Source organism: Brachyistius frenatus, unplaced genomic scaffold (genome assembly GCF_029030835.1).
Source record: "Brachyistius frenatus isolate BFR_SWC_R1_liver_20210118 unplaced genomic scaffold, ASM2903083v1 Contig_152, whole genome shotgun sequence".
NCBI classification, from domain to species: domain Eukaryota; kingdom Metazoa; phylum Chordata; class Actinopteri; family Embiotocidae; genus Brachyistius; species Brachyistius frenatus.
The window spans coordinates 180,453-193,801 of record NW_027210751.1 but is presented as its reverse complement, the minus strand read 5'-3'; the positions used below and the strand labels follow the sequence as shown (position 1 = coordinate 193,801).

The window sequence follows — 13,349 nt, the reverse complement described above, 5'->3', positions numbered from 1 at the left end:
GTGTTCTATCCCAGAGGTTCCCAAACCTTTCAAGGCCATGTGTGCTCAACCAAATTTACTGAGTATCTCTTCCCACTGCAGATATCAACTCGTTTTCATACAATTCACTGATTTAAGCAAGCAGTAGCCTCCGAAAAGCTAAATGAAAACAACATAAGGCTACTGTGTCAAAATGAAAGAATAAAATGAATCACACTGAATGGGTAGATTGTACAAATTATGAATTAAAAAATTTCCCCTCGGGGATTAATAAAGTAACTACCTAACATAACCTAACCTAACCTAACAAGTGTACAAACAGCAGTCAGGTAAAGACGACGTGCACTTAGATGAGCTTCCCTTCGACAGTTTCTAACAGCGTTGGCAGAAATTCTTCGATTGTGCAAACCAACGGTTGCATCAGCTGTTTGGATGGCTGGTCTGAAAACGCCAGGTTTGACCATCCTGCGAAGGTGTGGTGGTTTGCGTTTGGGAGGCCAGATGAATGCACCAGCAAATTCTCAGAAAACAACATTGGAAGCAGCTTATGGTAGTGAAGTGAACATTCAACTCATTGGCAACAGCTCTGGTGCAGTCAGCATGCAAAGTGCACGCTGTCTAAAAAAGACGTGACATCTGTGGCTCATTTTAGAACGGTCTTTTATTGTGAAAGGTCCAAGGAACACCAGTACAACGGCCACATTGGTTAAATCAGCATCTTGATGTGCCGCACCTGGCAGATGGGTGGATTATTTTGGCAAACGTTAAGTGCTCACTAAAACAGATCTCTAAACAAAATTTGAGGAAAATCAACCTATTTTGTGCATAAATCATTTACTTCAACTCTTAAAAAAATGCAAAAGGGTATGCAACACTATACGCAACCTTTATTTTGGCTCCCATTTTTCAAGATACTGAAGCTTTCCTAGTGGGTATACAGCATATATCCACACATCACACAGACTACACTGCTTTCAGCAAGGCTCTTGCGTAACACAGTTTGGGAATCACTGCTCTATCAGAATCTTAGTCATGCATGTGTACATGTAGTGTCCAAGGATTCCTTCAAAATCTTGACATTGAATTAGCATAATGCTTCTGAGCACACACTGCAAGGTACTCTACCTTCTGCACTGCACTTGTATGTATTTGACTGGCGAACCTAGTCTGTACCTGGATGGAGAACATTAGCCTGAATGTTTTTGTTGAAGCGACAGCACGACTCGTTGGACAAACACGTTCATTTCTTTGAGGCAAATAAGGAGCCAACATTTTTGCTCTGCGACTGTGTGTGTATATAGTATGACAGAGCCAGACGGCCATCGCAATGGCTCACATGAACCGTAACACCCAACAAACATTTGAACTACTCTCCTCTACCTCCTCTTCTTCCAGTTAACCTTCCCCAAAGCTAAACTCTTGCTGATGTCCAGCAACCAGGAGGATCTCAATGACTGGTACCAAAGCCTGAGTTCCACTATCAGGTATGTACCCGCTTTACGCACACACATACACACACACACACACACACACGCGCACACACACACACACGTACACACACACACACACACACACACACACACACACACACACACCTGTGTTTGTGCATTTAAACTACAAGCACCCTCATAGAAGTAATGTACTCCCTGGGCCCAACCCTAATAAACTTCACCATCAGATCTATATGCATTAAGCTAAAGCAGGGGTCCAGGCAGGGTTCGAACATTATGTATATACAGTGGGTACGGAAAGTATTCAGACCCCTTTACATTTTTCACTCTTTGTCTCATTGCAGCCATTTGCTAAAATCAAAAAAGTTCATTTTATTTCTCATTAATGTACACTCAGCACCCCATGTTGACAGAAAAAAACAGAAATGTAGAAATTTGTGCAAATTTATTAAAAAAGAAAAACTGAAATATCACATGGTCATAAGTATTCAGACCCTTTGCTGTGACACTCATATTTAACTCACATGCTGTCCATTTCTTCTGATCCTCCTTGAGATGGTTCTACTCCTTCATTGGAGTCCAGCTGTGTTTAATTAAACTGATTGGACTTGATTAGGAAAGGCACACACCTGTCTATATAAGACCTTACAGCTCACAGTGCATGTCAGAGCAAATGAGAATCATGAGGTCGAAGGAACTGTCCAAGGAGCTCAGAGACAGAATTGTGGCAAGGCACAGATCTGGCCAAGGTTACAAAATAATTTCTGCAGCACTCAAGGTTCCTAAGAGCACAGTGGCCTCCATAATCCTTAAATGGAAGAAGTTTGGGACGACCAGAACTCTTCCTAGACCTGGCCGTCCAGCCAAACTGAGCAATCGTGGGAGAAGAGCCTTGGTGAGAGAGGTAAAGAAGAACCCAAAGATCACTGTGGCTGAGCTCCAGAGATGCAGTAGGGAGATGGGAGAAAGTTCCACAAGTCAACTATCACTGCAGCCCTCCACCAGTCGGGGCTTTATGGCAGAGTGGCCCGACGGAAGCCTCTCCTCAGTGCAAGACATATGAAAGCCCGCATAGAGTTTGCCAAAAAACACATGAAGGACTCCCAGACTATGAGAAATAAGATTCTCTGGTCTGATGAGACCAAGATTGAACTTTTTGGCGTTAATTCTAAGCGGTATGTGTGGAGAAAACCAGGCACTGCTCATCACCTGCCCAATACAATCCCAACAGTGAAACATGGTGGTGACAGCATCATGCTATGGGTTTTTTTTTTCAGCTGCAGGGACAGGACGACTGGTTGCAATTGAAGGAAAGATGAATGCAGCCAAGTACAGAGATATCCTGGAAGAAAACCTCTTCCAGAGTGCTCTGGACCTCAGACTGGGCCGAAGGTTCACCTTCCAACAAGACAATGACCCTAAGCACACAGCTAAAATAACAAAGGAGTGGCTTCGGAACAACTCTGTGACCATTCTTGACCGGCCCAGCCAGAGCCCTGACCTAAACCCAATGGAGCATCTCTGGAGAGACCTGAAAATGGCTGTCCACCAACGTTCACCATCCAACCTGACGGAACTAGAGAGGATCTGCAAGGAAGAATGGCAGAGGATCCCCAAATCCAGGTGTGAAAAGCTTGTTGCATCATTCCCAAGAAGACTCATGGCTGTACTAGCTCAAAAGGGTGCTTCTACTCAATACTGAGCAAAGGGTCTGAATACTTGTGACCATGTGATATTTCAGTTTTTCTTTTTTAATAAATGTGCACAAATTTCTACATTTCTGTTTTTTTCTGTCAAGATGGGGTGCTGAGTGTACATTAATGAGAAATAAAATGAACTTTTTTGATTTCAGCAAATGGCTGCAATGAAACAAAGAGTGAAAAATTTAAAGGGGTCTGAATACTTTCCGTACCCACTGTAAATTTAATAACACAGTCACTTGGTAAATCTGTTTCAATTTCAATGCAGTCAAGTTCACAGACAACAGCCCCCCCCCCACCCCACCCCCTCCCCCCTCCCTGTGACACAAAGCGATTCAGAGTTCAGCCAATAATGCTGTGTTCAGCAGTTGGGGACTCCTGAACCTTAACACCAAGTCCATCCATCCATCCTTTATCTAGACACGCTCTGTCCAAGTCATACAATTTATTGCTTTGATGTCATTACACACAGACTAGTCTTCAACTTAAGCAGCTCCGCCTGACGACAGTTTCACTTCTAAAACTAAACTTATCTTCAGTTCACCCTTGAATTCCATTTTTTACAACGTACGACAGAAGAACAAAGATGAGTCCAGGCATACTCTTTATATATATATATATATATATGTATAGATATATATATATATATATAGTGCCAGTTCAGTATAGTCCATCAAATTGGATTATTGTCCATGTAAATGGCATAATTTAATTAATGCATTATTTTTTTTATTTTATTTTTTTAATAAATTTCCCTAAATTCAGCCTGACATACAGCAACTGGAGTGAGAGTAAATCGCACTGTGTGTGTGTGTGTGTGTGTGTGTGTGTGTGTGTGTGTGTGCGTGCGTGCGTGCGTGCGTGCGTGCGTGCGTGCGTGCGTGCGTGCGTGCGTGCGTGTGCGTGCGTTTTTATGACTTCCTTGGGACCTTTTCATGAAGTTATATGTCAACCAGTGCAACAATGTGCCATTCATTGAAGTGTTTCTACTAGTTTTTGGAGATCAATAGAGTTCTAGGATACAGAGGATGCAGTTCATCACTGGTTTGTCCTTGAAAATACATTTGTGTGATTTTTAGATGAGAACTGACTAGTTTCTAAATACAAAACACCATTAATAAGTAAATGCATATTGTTTTACGAATACAAAATCAAACAATTACACAACATATATGTATTTTATGATGCTTCAGAAACAAAAACAGCATGTCTTACAAGTGCAAAAAAATATATCCTTCAAAGACTGTCTTGTGACTTTTTGCATAATCTCTCTGCCGTGGATGTGCTGAAGATATTCTTTAAGATGTCTTGAGTAATTTGTGTTTCATAACAGCAGGTGGAAGGTGTAAACACAAAAGTGTTGTTTTTTTCATCTTCATAGAATATATATTTTTGTACCTTGTAAGACATGTTATTTTTTCAGAAGTGTAATGGAAATATGATGTGTACTTTTTATTTGGTGCATTTTGTGTTTGCAAAACAAATTGATTTTATGACATTTATTATTTTTGCTTTTCTTCCAGTTCCTCACTACCCTATCTGATGAAACGCATGTAGCACAGAACCTCCCCTGAATGTGGTATTAATGCAGTTACACTTGAGCAGGAATGTGCAGAGAGAGCTGTGATAGTCAGCAGGTGTAGAATGACTTGTAGTAAAACTTTGACACAGGCTCATACTGTACCTCCGGCCTACCTGTCTCTCTGACAGCCTCTCAGCATTGATCAGCTAGACCTCAGTAACTCTACTCCTCGCCTGCCTGGCCCCAGCTTCCCAGAGGAGGGTCCGGGTCAGCCTCACAATGTGGAGGGGCCGGCTGTGCTAAGGGCCCTGACCCCGGCGTGCACAGCCGGGCTAATTAGTTTATCACTTTGTCAGAGAGGAGGCTGTCAAAGAGCTCAGACCACCCAACAGATGGGGGCCCGGGTTCTGCAGGCTGACGGCTCTAAACTCCAGGGAGTTTAATTAGCTGTGGTGAAGGACTGAGGAGAGGACAGGCTGAGAGGACCAGGGGTCACCGGCACTCGCACCACTAGGGAGGAGGGCAGGGTTGAAGCGTGTGTGATTGTCTACACACAGTTGAATTATTGATTTAACAAAGACTATGAGGCCATCGAATGTTGCTCTCAATGATGATCAAAATGATGGGAAAGTGATATTAGACACCATTTTGACACGGTATTCATTGTTCCAGTGCTTTCTCGGTTTTTGATGGAAAAACATCTATTTTACTGAACTTTTACTATAAACACTCATCTGGGATTCATATTCACAACCAGCCCATCTCTCATTAGCTTAGAGAAAGCTGTTACTCTTCAACACTTCACAATGAGTGTTTCCTTTTGTTACAAACAAACACATGCACATAAAACTCCGGACCAAGAGGCTGAATTAGCGTGTGGATTAAAGTGTGTTGAGGTGGACTGAATAGTGTAAAGTCTCATCCACAAAGTTTCTAAAAGGGAAACGTCTTCAGAAAACTTGCCTTCTGATAACACGTATTAGATATGCAGTATGTAGTGTAATGCTGGGCATCGTCCATATTAGCATCAAATCCTGTTATTTTTTTATAAGATTCCATGGCCAATAGTAAAGTTATTGAGGTTATTGATTTTCATTCAGTTTAGTTCATTTCAGTTTACTGGCTGTAGAAAAATGAACTGTCCTGGTGGTAGAAGTGTCCTCAGATCAGATGTGGAAATCTTTCTGAATTTTGTTAATGCTACCTTTAATCCCACCTGCTGGTGGATGTACAGGGACTGATGCAGCGACAGTGGAGGCTGCATGTCCAGCTGCAAGTTGCATTATACTATCTTATGGTATTTATTTATATTTTCTCTGTCCCCTGACCAGTGTCCACCCCTAGAACTTAACATGAGATACTGTTTATGGCAGAATGTGATAATTGGTTGGGAAGCAGTCAGAAGACAGAAGGATGCTTTTTACTCTCCGTCTGTTGAAATGTTTGTGGAGAAATTCTGTACATACGTTTGAGGTCCCACAGATTCAGTGTTTGTTAAACGGTGTGTACAATCAGAGAGAACTGATGGGTTTATTATAACACAGTCTACTCGTGTGACACGTATGCTTTATAACACTTGTAATTTTTAGGCCTGCATGTGACTTTATGTGTATAGTGTAAATGTTTTCTGTTATTTCAGCTTTATTTTTCGGTTTTATTTAGTGCTTTCAAAAGTTTCTGATTTTTTAGCTGGTGTTTCTTTGTTATCACATGTTGCAGCCATTGCTGCATTGACCTTCACGGTGCTGTAAATACTCTGCAGTTTGTTGTGTCGTTAGAGTTCATGCTGCCCTTTGTGGCCATAACCACCATCGTTTTTACCATAAAGGCTGAAAATTCACCTCCAGCTTCAAGTTGTCAGTGACAGACAATGAGAATAAACCATTAGAACTATACACCAAAACTAAATGTGGCATCAAGTGTCAACCCGTCGTGACTTCACCCGGTTGTTTGGTGAGCTGCCGGTTTGAATCCTCCAGTCTGGTACTTCAGCTGATGCCAGCTCGGTTTGTTTGGAGCCAGAAGTGACTGTATTGGCCGAGCTGGGGAGGAGTGAGGGTCAAATCTGACTGAGAACGCCAGACATGTCAATCAAACCAGGTGTGTCCCCAAACATACTTCTCTTTGAGGCCTAAGATCTCACTTATTGTTGAATTGTGTTGAGAAAGAATTTAGCTAATGTCACCATGATGGCTTGTGGAAAAATGGACTGACTTTGTATTTCATGAGAGAAGATGACGCATTTTTCATGGGAGCCTATTGGGGCCAGATGTTTTGGGGCCAGCCCCTAAGCACCCACCGTGGTATTATACTTCAACATCAACTTCACGTTGCACACCTGGACTGTTCCCCCATTTTTGTATATAAAGTCTTAATGTAGGTAGGTAGGTAGGTATATACTTTATTAATCCCCGAGGGGACATTTTTTTCGCCACAGCAGCATACATACAGGAGCAATAATAGAAACAATAGAATAAAATAATAATAGAATAGAATAATATAATAGAAAAGCAATAAAATAAAAAATATAAATATAAAATATAAAATGCACAGTACATACAGTATATATACAGTACATTAAATATCTATATATATTATATACAACAAACCAATAAACACAGTCAACATATATATATATACATACGGTACAGTATATATCTATATATATAATATACATACAATATACAAGCAACCAAGAAACACAGTCAACAGTGTTTTTGTACTGTGATGGATTTTGCCAGAGGTGAGTTATTGTACAGTCTTATTGCAGTGGGCAGGAATGATCTCCTGTATCAGGAATGATCTCCTGTATCTGGAATGATCTCCTGTATCAGGAATGATCTCCTGTATCTGTCCTTGTGACAGCGGAGCTGGAGGAATCTTTTAGAGAAAGTGCTCCGCTGTCCCTGCAGCAGGTGGTTGAGAGGGTGGACAGGATTATCCAAGATGGACAATAGTTTGATCAGCGTCCTCCTCTCCACCACCTTTTCCAGACTATCTAGTTTGTAGCCGATGATGGAGCCGGCCTTCTTAACCAGTTTGTTGAGTTTGTTGGTGTCACCGGCTCCAATGCTGCCCCCCCAGCAGACCCCAGCGAAGTACAAAGCACTGTCCACAACAGACTGGTAGAACATCTCCAACATCTCGCTGCACACAATGAAGGATCGAAGTTTCCTCAAGAAAAAGAGTCGACTCATCCCCTTTTTGTAGACAGCGTTGATGTTGGTCTTCCAGTTCAGTCTGTTGTCGATGGAGACACCAGGTACTTGTACTCCTCCACCATGTCCACCTCCTCTCCCAGAACTCTCAGCGGTTGTGGAGCCGTCGTCTTCCTCCTGAAGTCGACCACCATCTCTCTGGTCTTGGCCACGTTCAGGAGCAGGTGATTTCTTCCCGCCCACTCCACAAAGTCCTCCACTACTGCCCTGTACTCATCCTCCCGTCCATCCCTTATACATCCTACCACTGCAGAGTCATCAGAGAACTTCTGCAGATGTCTTGACTCTGAGTTGTACTGGAAGTCAGTGGTGTAGAAGGTGAACAGGAAGGAGACAGAACAGTTCCCTGTGGAGCTCCAGTACCACTGACCACCGTATCAGACAGCACACTGCCCAGACGGACAAACTGTGGTCTGCCTGTCAGGTAGTCAGTGATCCAGGAGACGGTGGGCGCATCCACCCCCACCACCCGCAGCTTCTCACTCAGCAGCAGTGGTTGGATGGTGTTAAATGCACTGGAGAAATCAAAGAAAGTGATTCTCACAGAGTCACCGGTTCCATCCAGGTGAGACTGAGCTCGTTGCAGCAGGTAGATGATGGCGTCGTCCACTCCCACACGAGGCTGGTACGCAAATTGCAGAGGGTCCAGAGAAGATTTCACCAGCGGCCTGAGGTGGGCCAAGACCAGCCTCTCCAGCACCTTCATCACATGAGATGTGAGGGCAACCGGTCGGTAGTCGTTGAGGCCAGATGGAGTCGTCTTCTTCAGTACAGGAACCAGGCAGGACGTCTTCCACAGCACCGGGACCTCCTCCTGCTTCAGGCTCAGGTTGAAGAGGCGTTGTAGGACCTCAGCCAGCTGGGCGGCGCAAACAAACAAACAAATGACCCCGGTCTTTAAGATCCATGTTTAGCCTCCTAAAGTGAGCATCTGTGTTGTGTTAGATTGACATCTAATACATGAAATGGTGCCGTTAAACCTAAAACTACAAACTTGTGTGTGCCGTCTTCACAGGAAGCTGCAATCTAAACAGACCGTCGTCCATCACAGAGACGAGTTGTGCCGTCGACCTCTCCGCTCTGCTGCCGACGACCAAAACACACCGAGCGGTGGTCTCAGCCGGAAGAGAAACACGGTGAGTTCGGTGTAACGCGCACAATAACGCCTCGAAGCTACCGAGTGTGCGTTTATCTGATATCTGAATGATCTGTTAGGGCAATCTGTTAGGCAGATTAAAGAGTAGTTTGAATTATTCTGAAATTTTATTTTAGATTCAGAATACTAGTTTTATATAAAATGGATAACATTTTGATGAAATGTAATTTCACGTTACAAACCCTTATTTTTGGTTTGCGGCCAATTTCATCCAGAATAATTCCTGGCTCATTATATTAAAGAATTTATCACAAATTTGATATATTGAAATAGATTTTGTTTGTTCGTGACTGCAGCTTGGATGATGATCTGACCTGATCTTTAGGACAAATTCCAACATGAATGCTGATGGATAATGAATAACAATGAAGGATATTTATTTCCAAACTTTAATTATGATGTTGCCTATTTAGCCATTTAGTACATTTTAAAGAAATGTTCAGGATTTGAGGCTCCAATACACAAGCATCTATCATGCCATCAGAATAAATAGCGTCTGTGCTGCTTCCTTCAGGTGAGCGCTGAGACCGGTGAGCATGATCGGAAGCCTCCAGTTGAGCAGGAATGCAGCGCCCCCAAGAGGATGAAGCAGTCCGATGCTCCTGCACAGAGGTGAGATCGTTGTAGTTGTACTGGTCTCAACTTTTTATTCTATCAGCAAGCTTTGACTTCCCTTCCTCTCAAACATGTGTTGTGTTTACTGTCACTTCACTGTGAAGTCACAGCTTCACCGGATACGGTCATATAGAAGTGCTGTGTCCTTTTACATACATCTGAAGGGGAACATTTCTCTGTGCTGGAGGTACCAGATGATTTTGTAACATTCATACAAGTTTGGAGTAAATTGTGGTCGAGTACGTAACATACTCAAGGATCAGGCACACGAGGAGACGCAAGGAGACACAAGGAGACGCAAGGAGAGTGGAGTCGAAGCAACAGGCATTTAACACAATGAGATATCGTTGCTCACTGGAGCCTCATTTTAATTCTCCATGTGTTAGAAACGTACAATGTATTTCTGAACACTTGAGTTTGTAATTTACAACCTGACTCTTCTGGCGTGACCCGATCTTGTTGGTTCTGTTTCAGATGACATCTTTAATCCAGCAGTTCTGAGAGGGTCCAGTTATGTTGTGATGTGGTGGATAAATAAACTGTGTAGAGGCGGGGCTCGCCCACAGTTGTGGGTCTGATGTGGGTTCAAAATTACAAACATGGTAAACTGAAAGAAGGGGGGGGGGGAATTAAACCCAGAATCCACCAGTTCTGTCTGTGGGTGAAATCTCTGCTTATTCAGAGGACGTCAGTTCAGTAGGTGGTCCATCGGTGTGGTCTCGGATGGATTCACATTCGCACTGCTAGAAGAAGGTGGCCACATGTGACCCGGACCACCTTCAAGTTTGGTCTGATCAGATCGGATCTCAGTGCATCCTTGATGTGGAGGCTGTTCAGACCTGCCATTAACATGAATATCAGTGTTTAGACAGGTTTTATATTGCATTACTGCCACCTGACAGGAGTAACAAATCACAACCAGGCGCCGGTAAAAACCCAGGAAATAGAGAAGGACAACAGTCTCGTATACTATTTGACCTTTTATGTTTTTATGACTATTTGAAAATCCTGACCCATCGCTAATCAGTAACTTGATGATGAATTTTCCTTTTAAAATGTAACATGCTGCAGGATTATCAGTTTCACTGCTAGTGTTAACGTTAACTTCTGAACAAAGAAACAACGATAAGTTGACTCGCGAGCTCACATTGTGGGCAACATTTTAATGGCCTGAGCACATTGTCTAAAGGTCATGGTACAAGTACTTTTAGGACCTGTCAAAATCGAAATACATAAATATTTTGCCTTCTTTTAATCTGAGGCAAAGTAAGGGCCATCTTTCTTACTTACTCTTAATGGATCATAGCTGTCAATCAATCAGTGTCATCTTCAATTTCTTTGAAGAATCAGCTTGTATCTTGTAGCTCGGCTCATTGCTGTTATAACAGCGGGTTTGACAAGTAGTTGGAAAGAACACTTCACTGCAGAGCAGGCAGATCAGCTCGTGCAGAGAGAGCAGATTCATCTTCACAGTAATAATCTTTTACATTGCAAGTTTTTCAATCCCATAATCGCTTTCAGCTGCCTCAAGATAGCGACGAGCCAACCTGACCACACCCCATTTTAGGATCAGCATGCCCGTGGGTTCTCAGTGTCACAAATACATTTGTTATTTAAATGAGGTGGGCGCTGGACAGGAAAATATGGTCATGATTTTCGAAATGGCATTAAAGAATAAAAACCTGCGTAATTTATGTGACTAATGTCTTATTACCTGTATTTTTACTGGCACCTGGTTGTAATGTGTTACTACTGCCACAGGGGGGCGGTCATGTAATTTAAAGCTGTTTCCCATCTGCCATTAAACAACAAAAAGAAAAGAAGAAGAGCACATTACTATCAAGCTCTGGTAGAATGTGTGTGGCACAGTGAGAATAATTGCTACGGCACAAACAGCAGATAAAAGTCAATTAGTTCCCAGCAATTATCGAATGGTATTTCTGCCTGAAGTGTCATTCCCAAGGGATAGTATGCATAAGATGTAGTCTTCATGATATTTCTTGTGGCTTAACATCTGAATCCATGTGTGAAAATGATTTGGGTTTACAAAGTAGTATTCATATCACAAAATGAGTTGTAAGTGGTGGCTGGTGTGTATATGATTGAATATGAGTTGAAACCATTTTATTTGTGTGTCCTGCAGCCCAGATGTGTCCACCTCCAGCTGTGTGATCCTGTGATCTTCAGACTTAAGAGAATTAAGTCTGAGATGAAGATGGACACTGAATGCTCCGTCTGAGCTTTTCACTTCAGACTGACTTTTGTGTTCCACTCAGCTTTGCCAAATATGATAAACATGTAACTGTATGTCTGGGCCGTTAACAGTTTCATTATTTACTGTTTTTAACATGAAGGTAGGAGAGCTTTGTTAATGAACAACCACTTTACTGTTTTCTATCCTGTGCAATCTTAACTGTGTTGACATGCTACTCACTAAATATGTGCCTAATGTTTAAGTGTGAGCAGTAAGCTGCTGGTGTGCAGCAACGATTCATCTCCTCACAGGAGACAGCAGTGGTATTAATGAGTTCACTGCTGGAAGTCCTTTTTCTCTGTCTGTACCTGAAGGCGTCACTCCACCAGTCTCATTGGTCAGTGAATTGTACATCAAATTCACAGGCAGTCTTTAGCTTTAAATAAAAATACAAAAATATATTTTGAAATAAGCAATAAATTCTTGGAAACATTCCATAAAATTCAGCTTATTATTATTGGACCGCAGTGGTTGGTAGGAATCTTCTAAAAGGGACCTAATGTCTGACTTTCAAAGTATCTAGTAACTTCACACGAGCATTCAGACCACTGATTCTGTCCAGTCAGCTGGTCTTCAGCTGCCTTTACTGACTGAAGGGAAGAGAAAACTGCATATAGTGCTGTTTTCTGCACTTTCTCTGAAGCCAATAGGTAACAAAATACAACTATTAAAAAAAAAAAAAAAACAGGTCACAATAATGACTTCAGTGGTTAATTATTTGTTCTTGGTTCATTTCTAAGTTGTTTTGCATTTATTTTCAACATTATAATGGTGACAATGATTATTATGAATTATTATTATTGTTTATAGTGTCCATTACAGTCTTTCTATAGGTATGACTAGGAATGTACATTTTACAGCCTGACATACATGGATTCCAGTCAAAGTCCATGAGCTAAGGGAACTGATGGGAGCATCAACAGCAGTCCCTCCATCATGCAGCTTGTCGTTGTTGTTCATTCAATGCACACTCGATTAATTGACTGAATGCCAGACACACAAAAGTTAAAGCTTTTTTATGAGACACATTGTGGTGAATTGACTGAACTGAATGAGTGCATTTAATGAGCTCCGAGGGGTCTAGAAAAGAGAGTCTATATTCATTGTAGAGTTCTATGAAGTATCTGCTTCCAGGCGAGACAACCTGGTCAACAGATATGATGTTTTCTATGATTTTTATTTTTTTTATTACATCATATTTTTATCTTTCATTATACCCTTTAATCATATCCTTTATCAGCAAATCAACAAATGTTAGTGTTTCCTCTGTGTGTATCATGTATTTTATCAACACTATTCAGCATTTTCATTTTATTGTGTATTTTTCAGATTATCTTTGAATATCCTGCCTTATGCTCTATAAAGCTGTTACACTGGTTACAAATCATAAATAGTGATGGACACGATGATTTCCCAATAAAACTCAATAAGAAATCCTTGTGTTTGTGTATTTT

The 13,349-nt window shown here is 41.8% G+C and overlaps 1 protein-coding gene across 1 annotated transcript in view; it reads left to right on the top strand.

Annotated features, from left to right (window-relative positions):
- The window catches only part of arhgef39 (Rho guanine nucleotide exchange factor (GEF) 39), a 67,338-nt gene extending 54,024 nt beyond the window's left edge, over positions 1-13,314 (top strand). The window contains exons 8-11 of the mRNA XM_069716124.1: positions 1,375-1,463; positions 8,886-9,006; positions 9,541-9,638; positions 11,785-13,314. Of these exons, the coding sequence (XP_069572225.1) occupies positions 1,375-1,463; positions 8,886-9,006; positions 9,541-9,638; positions 11,785-11,821 (345 nt within the window). The 3' untranslated portion in view covers positions 11,822-13,314. The remainder of the gene's footprint in view (positions 1-1,374; positions 1,464-8,885; positions 9,007-9,540; positions 9,639-11,784) is intronic.
- Positions 13,315-13,349: the final 35 nt, after the last annotated feature.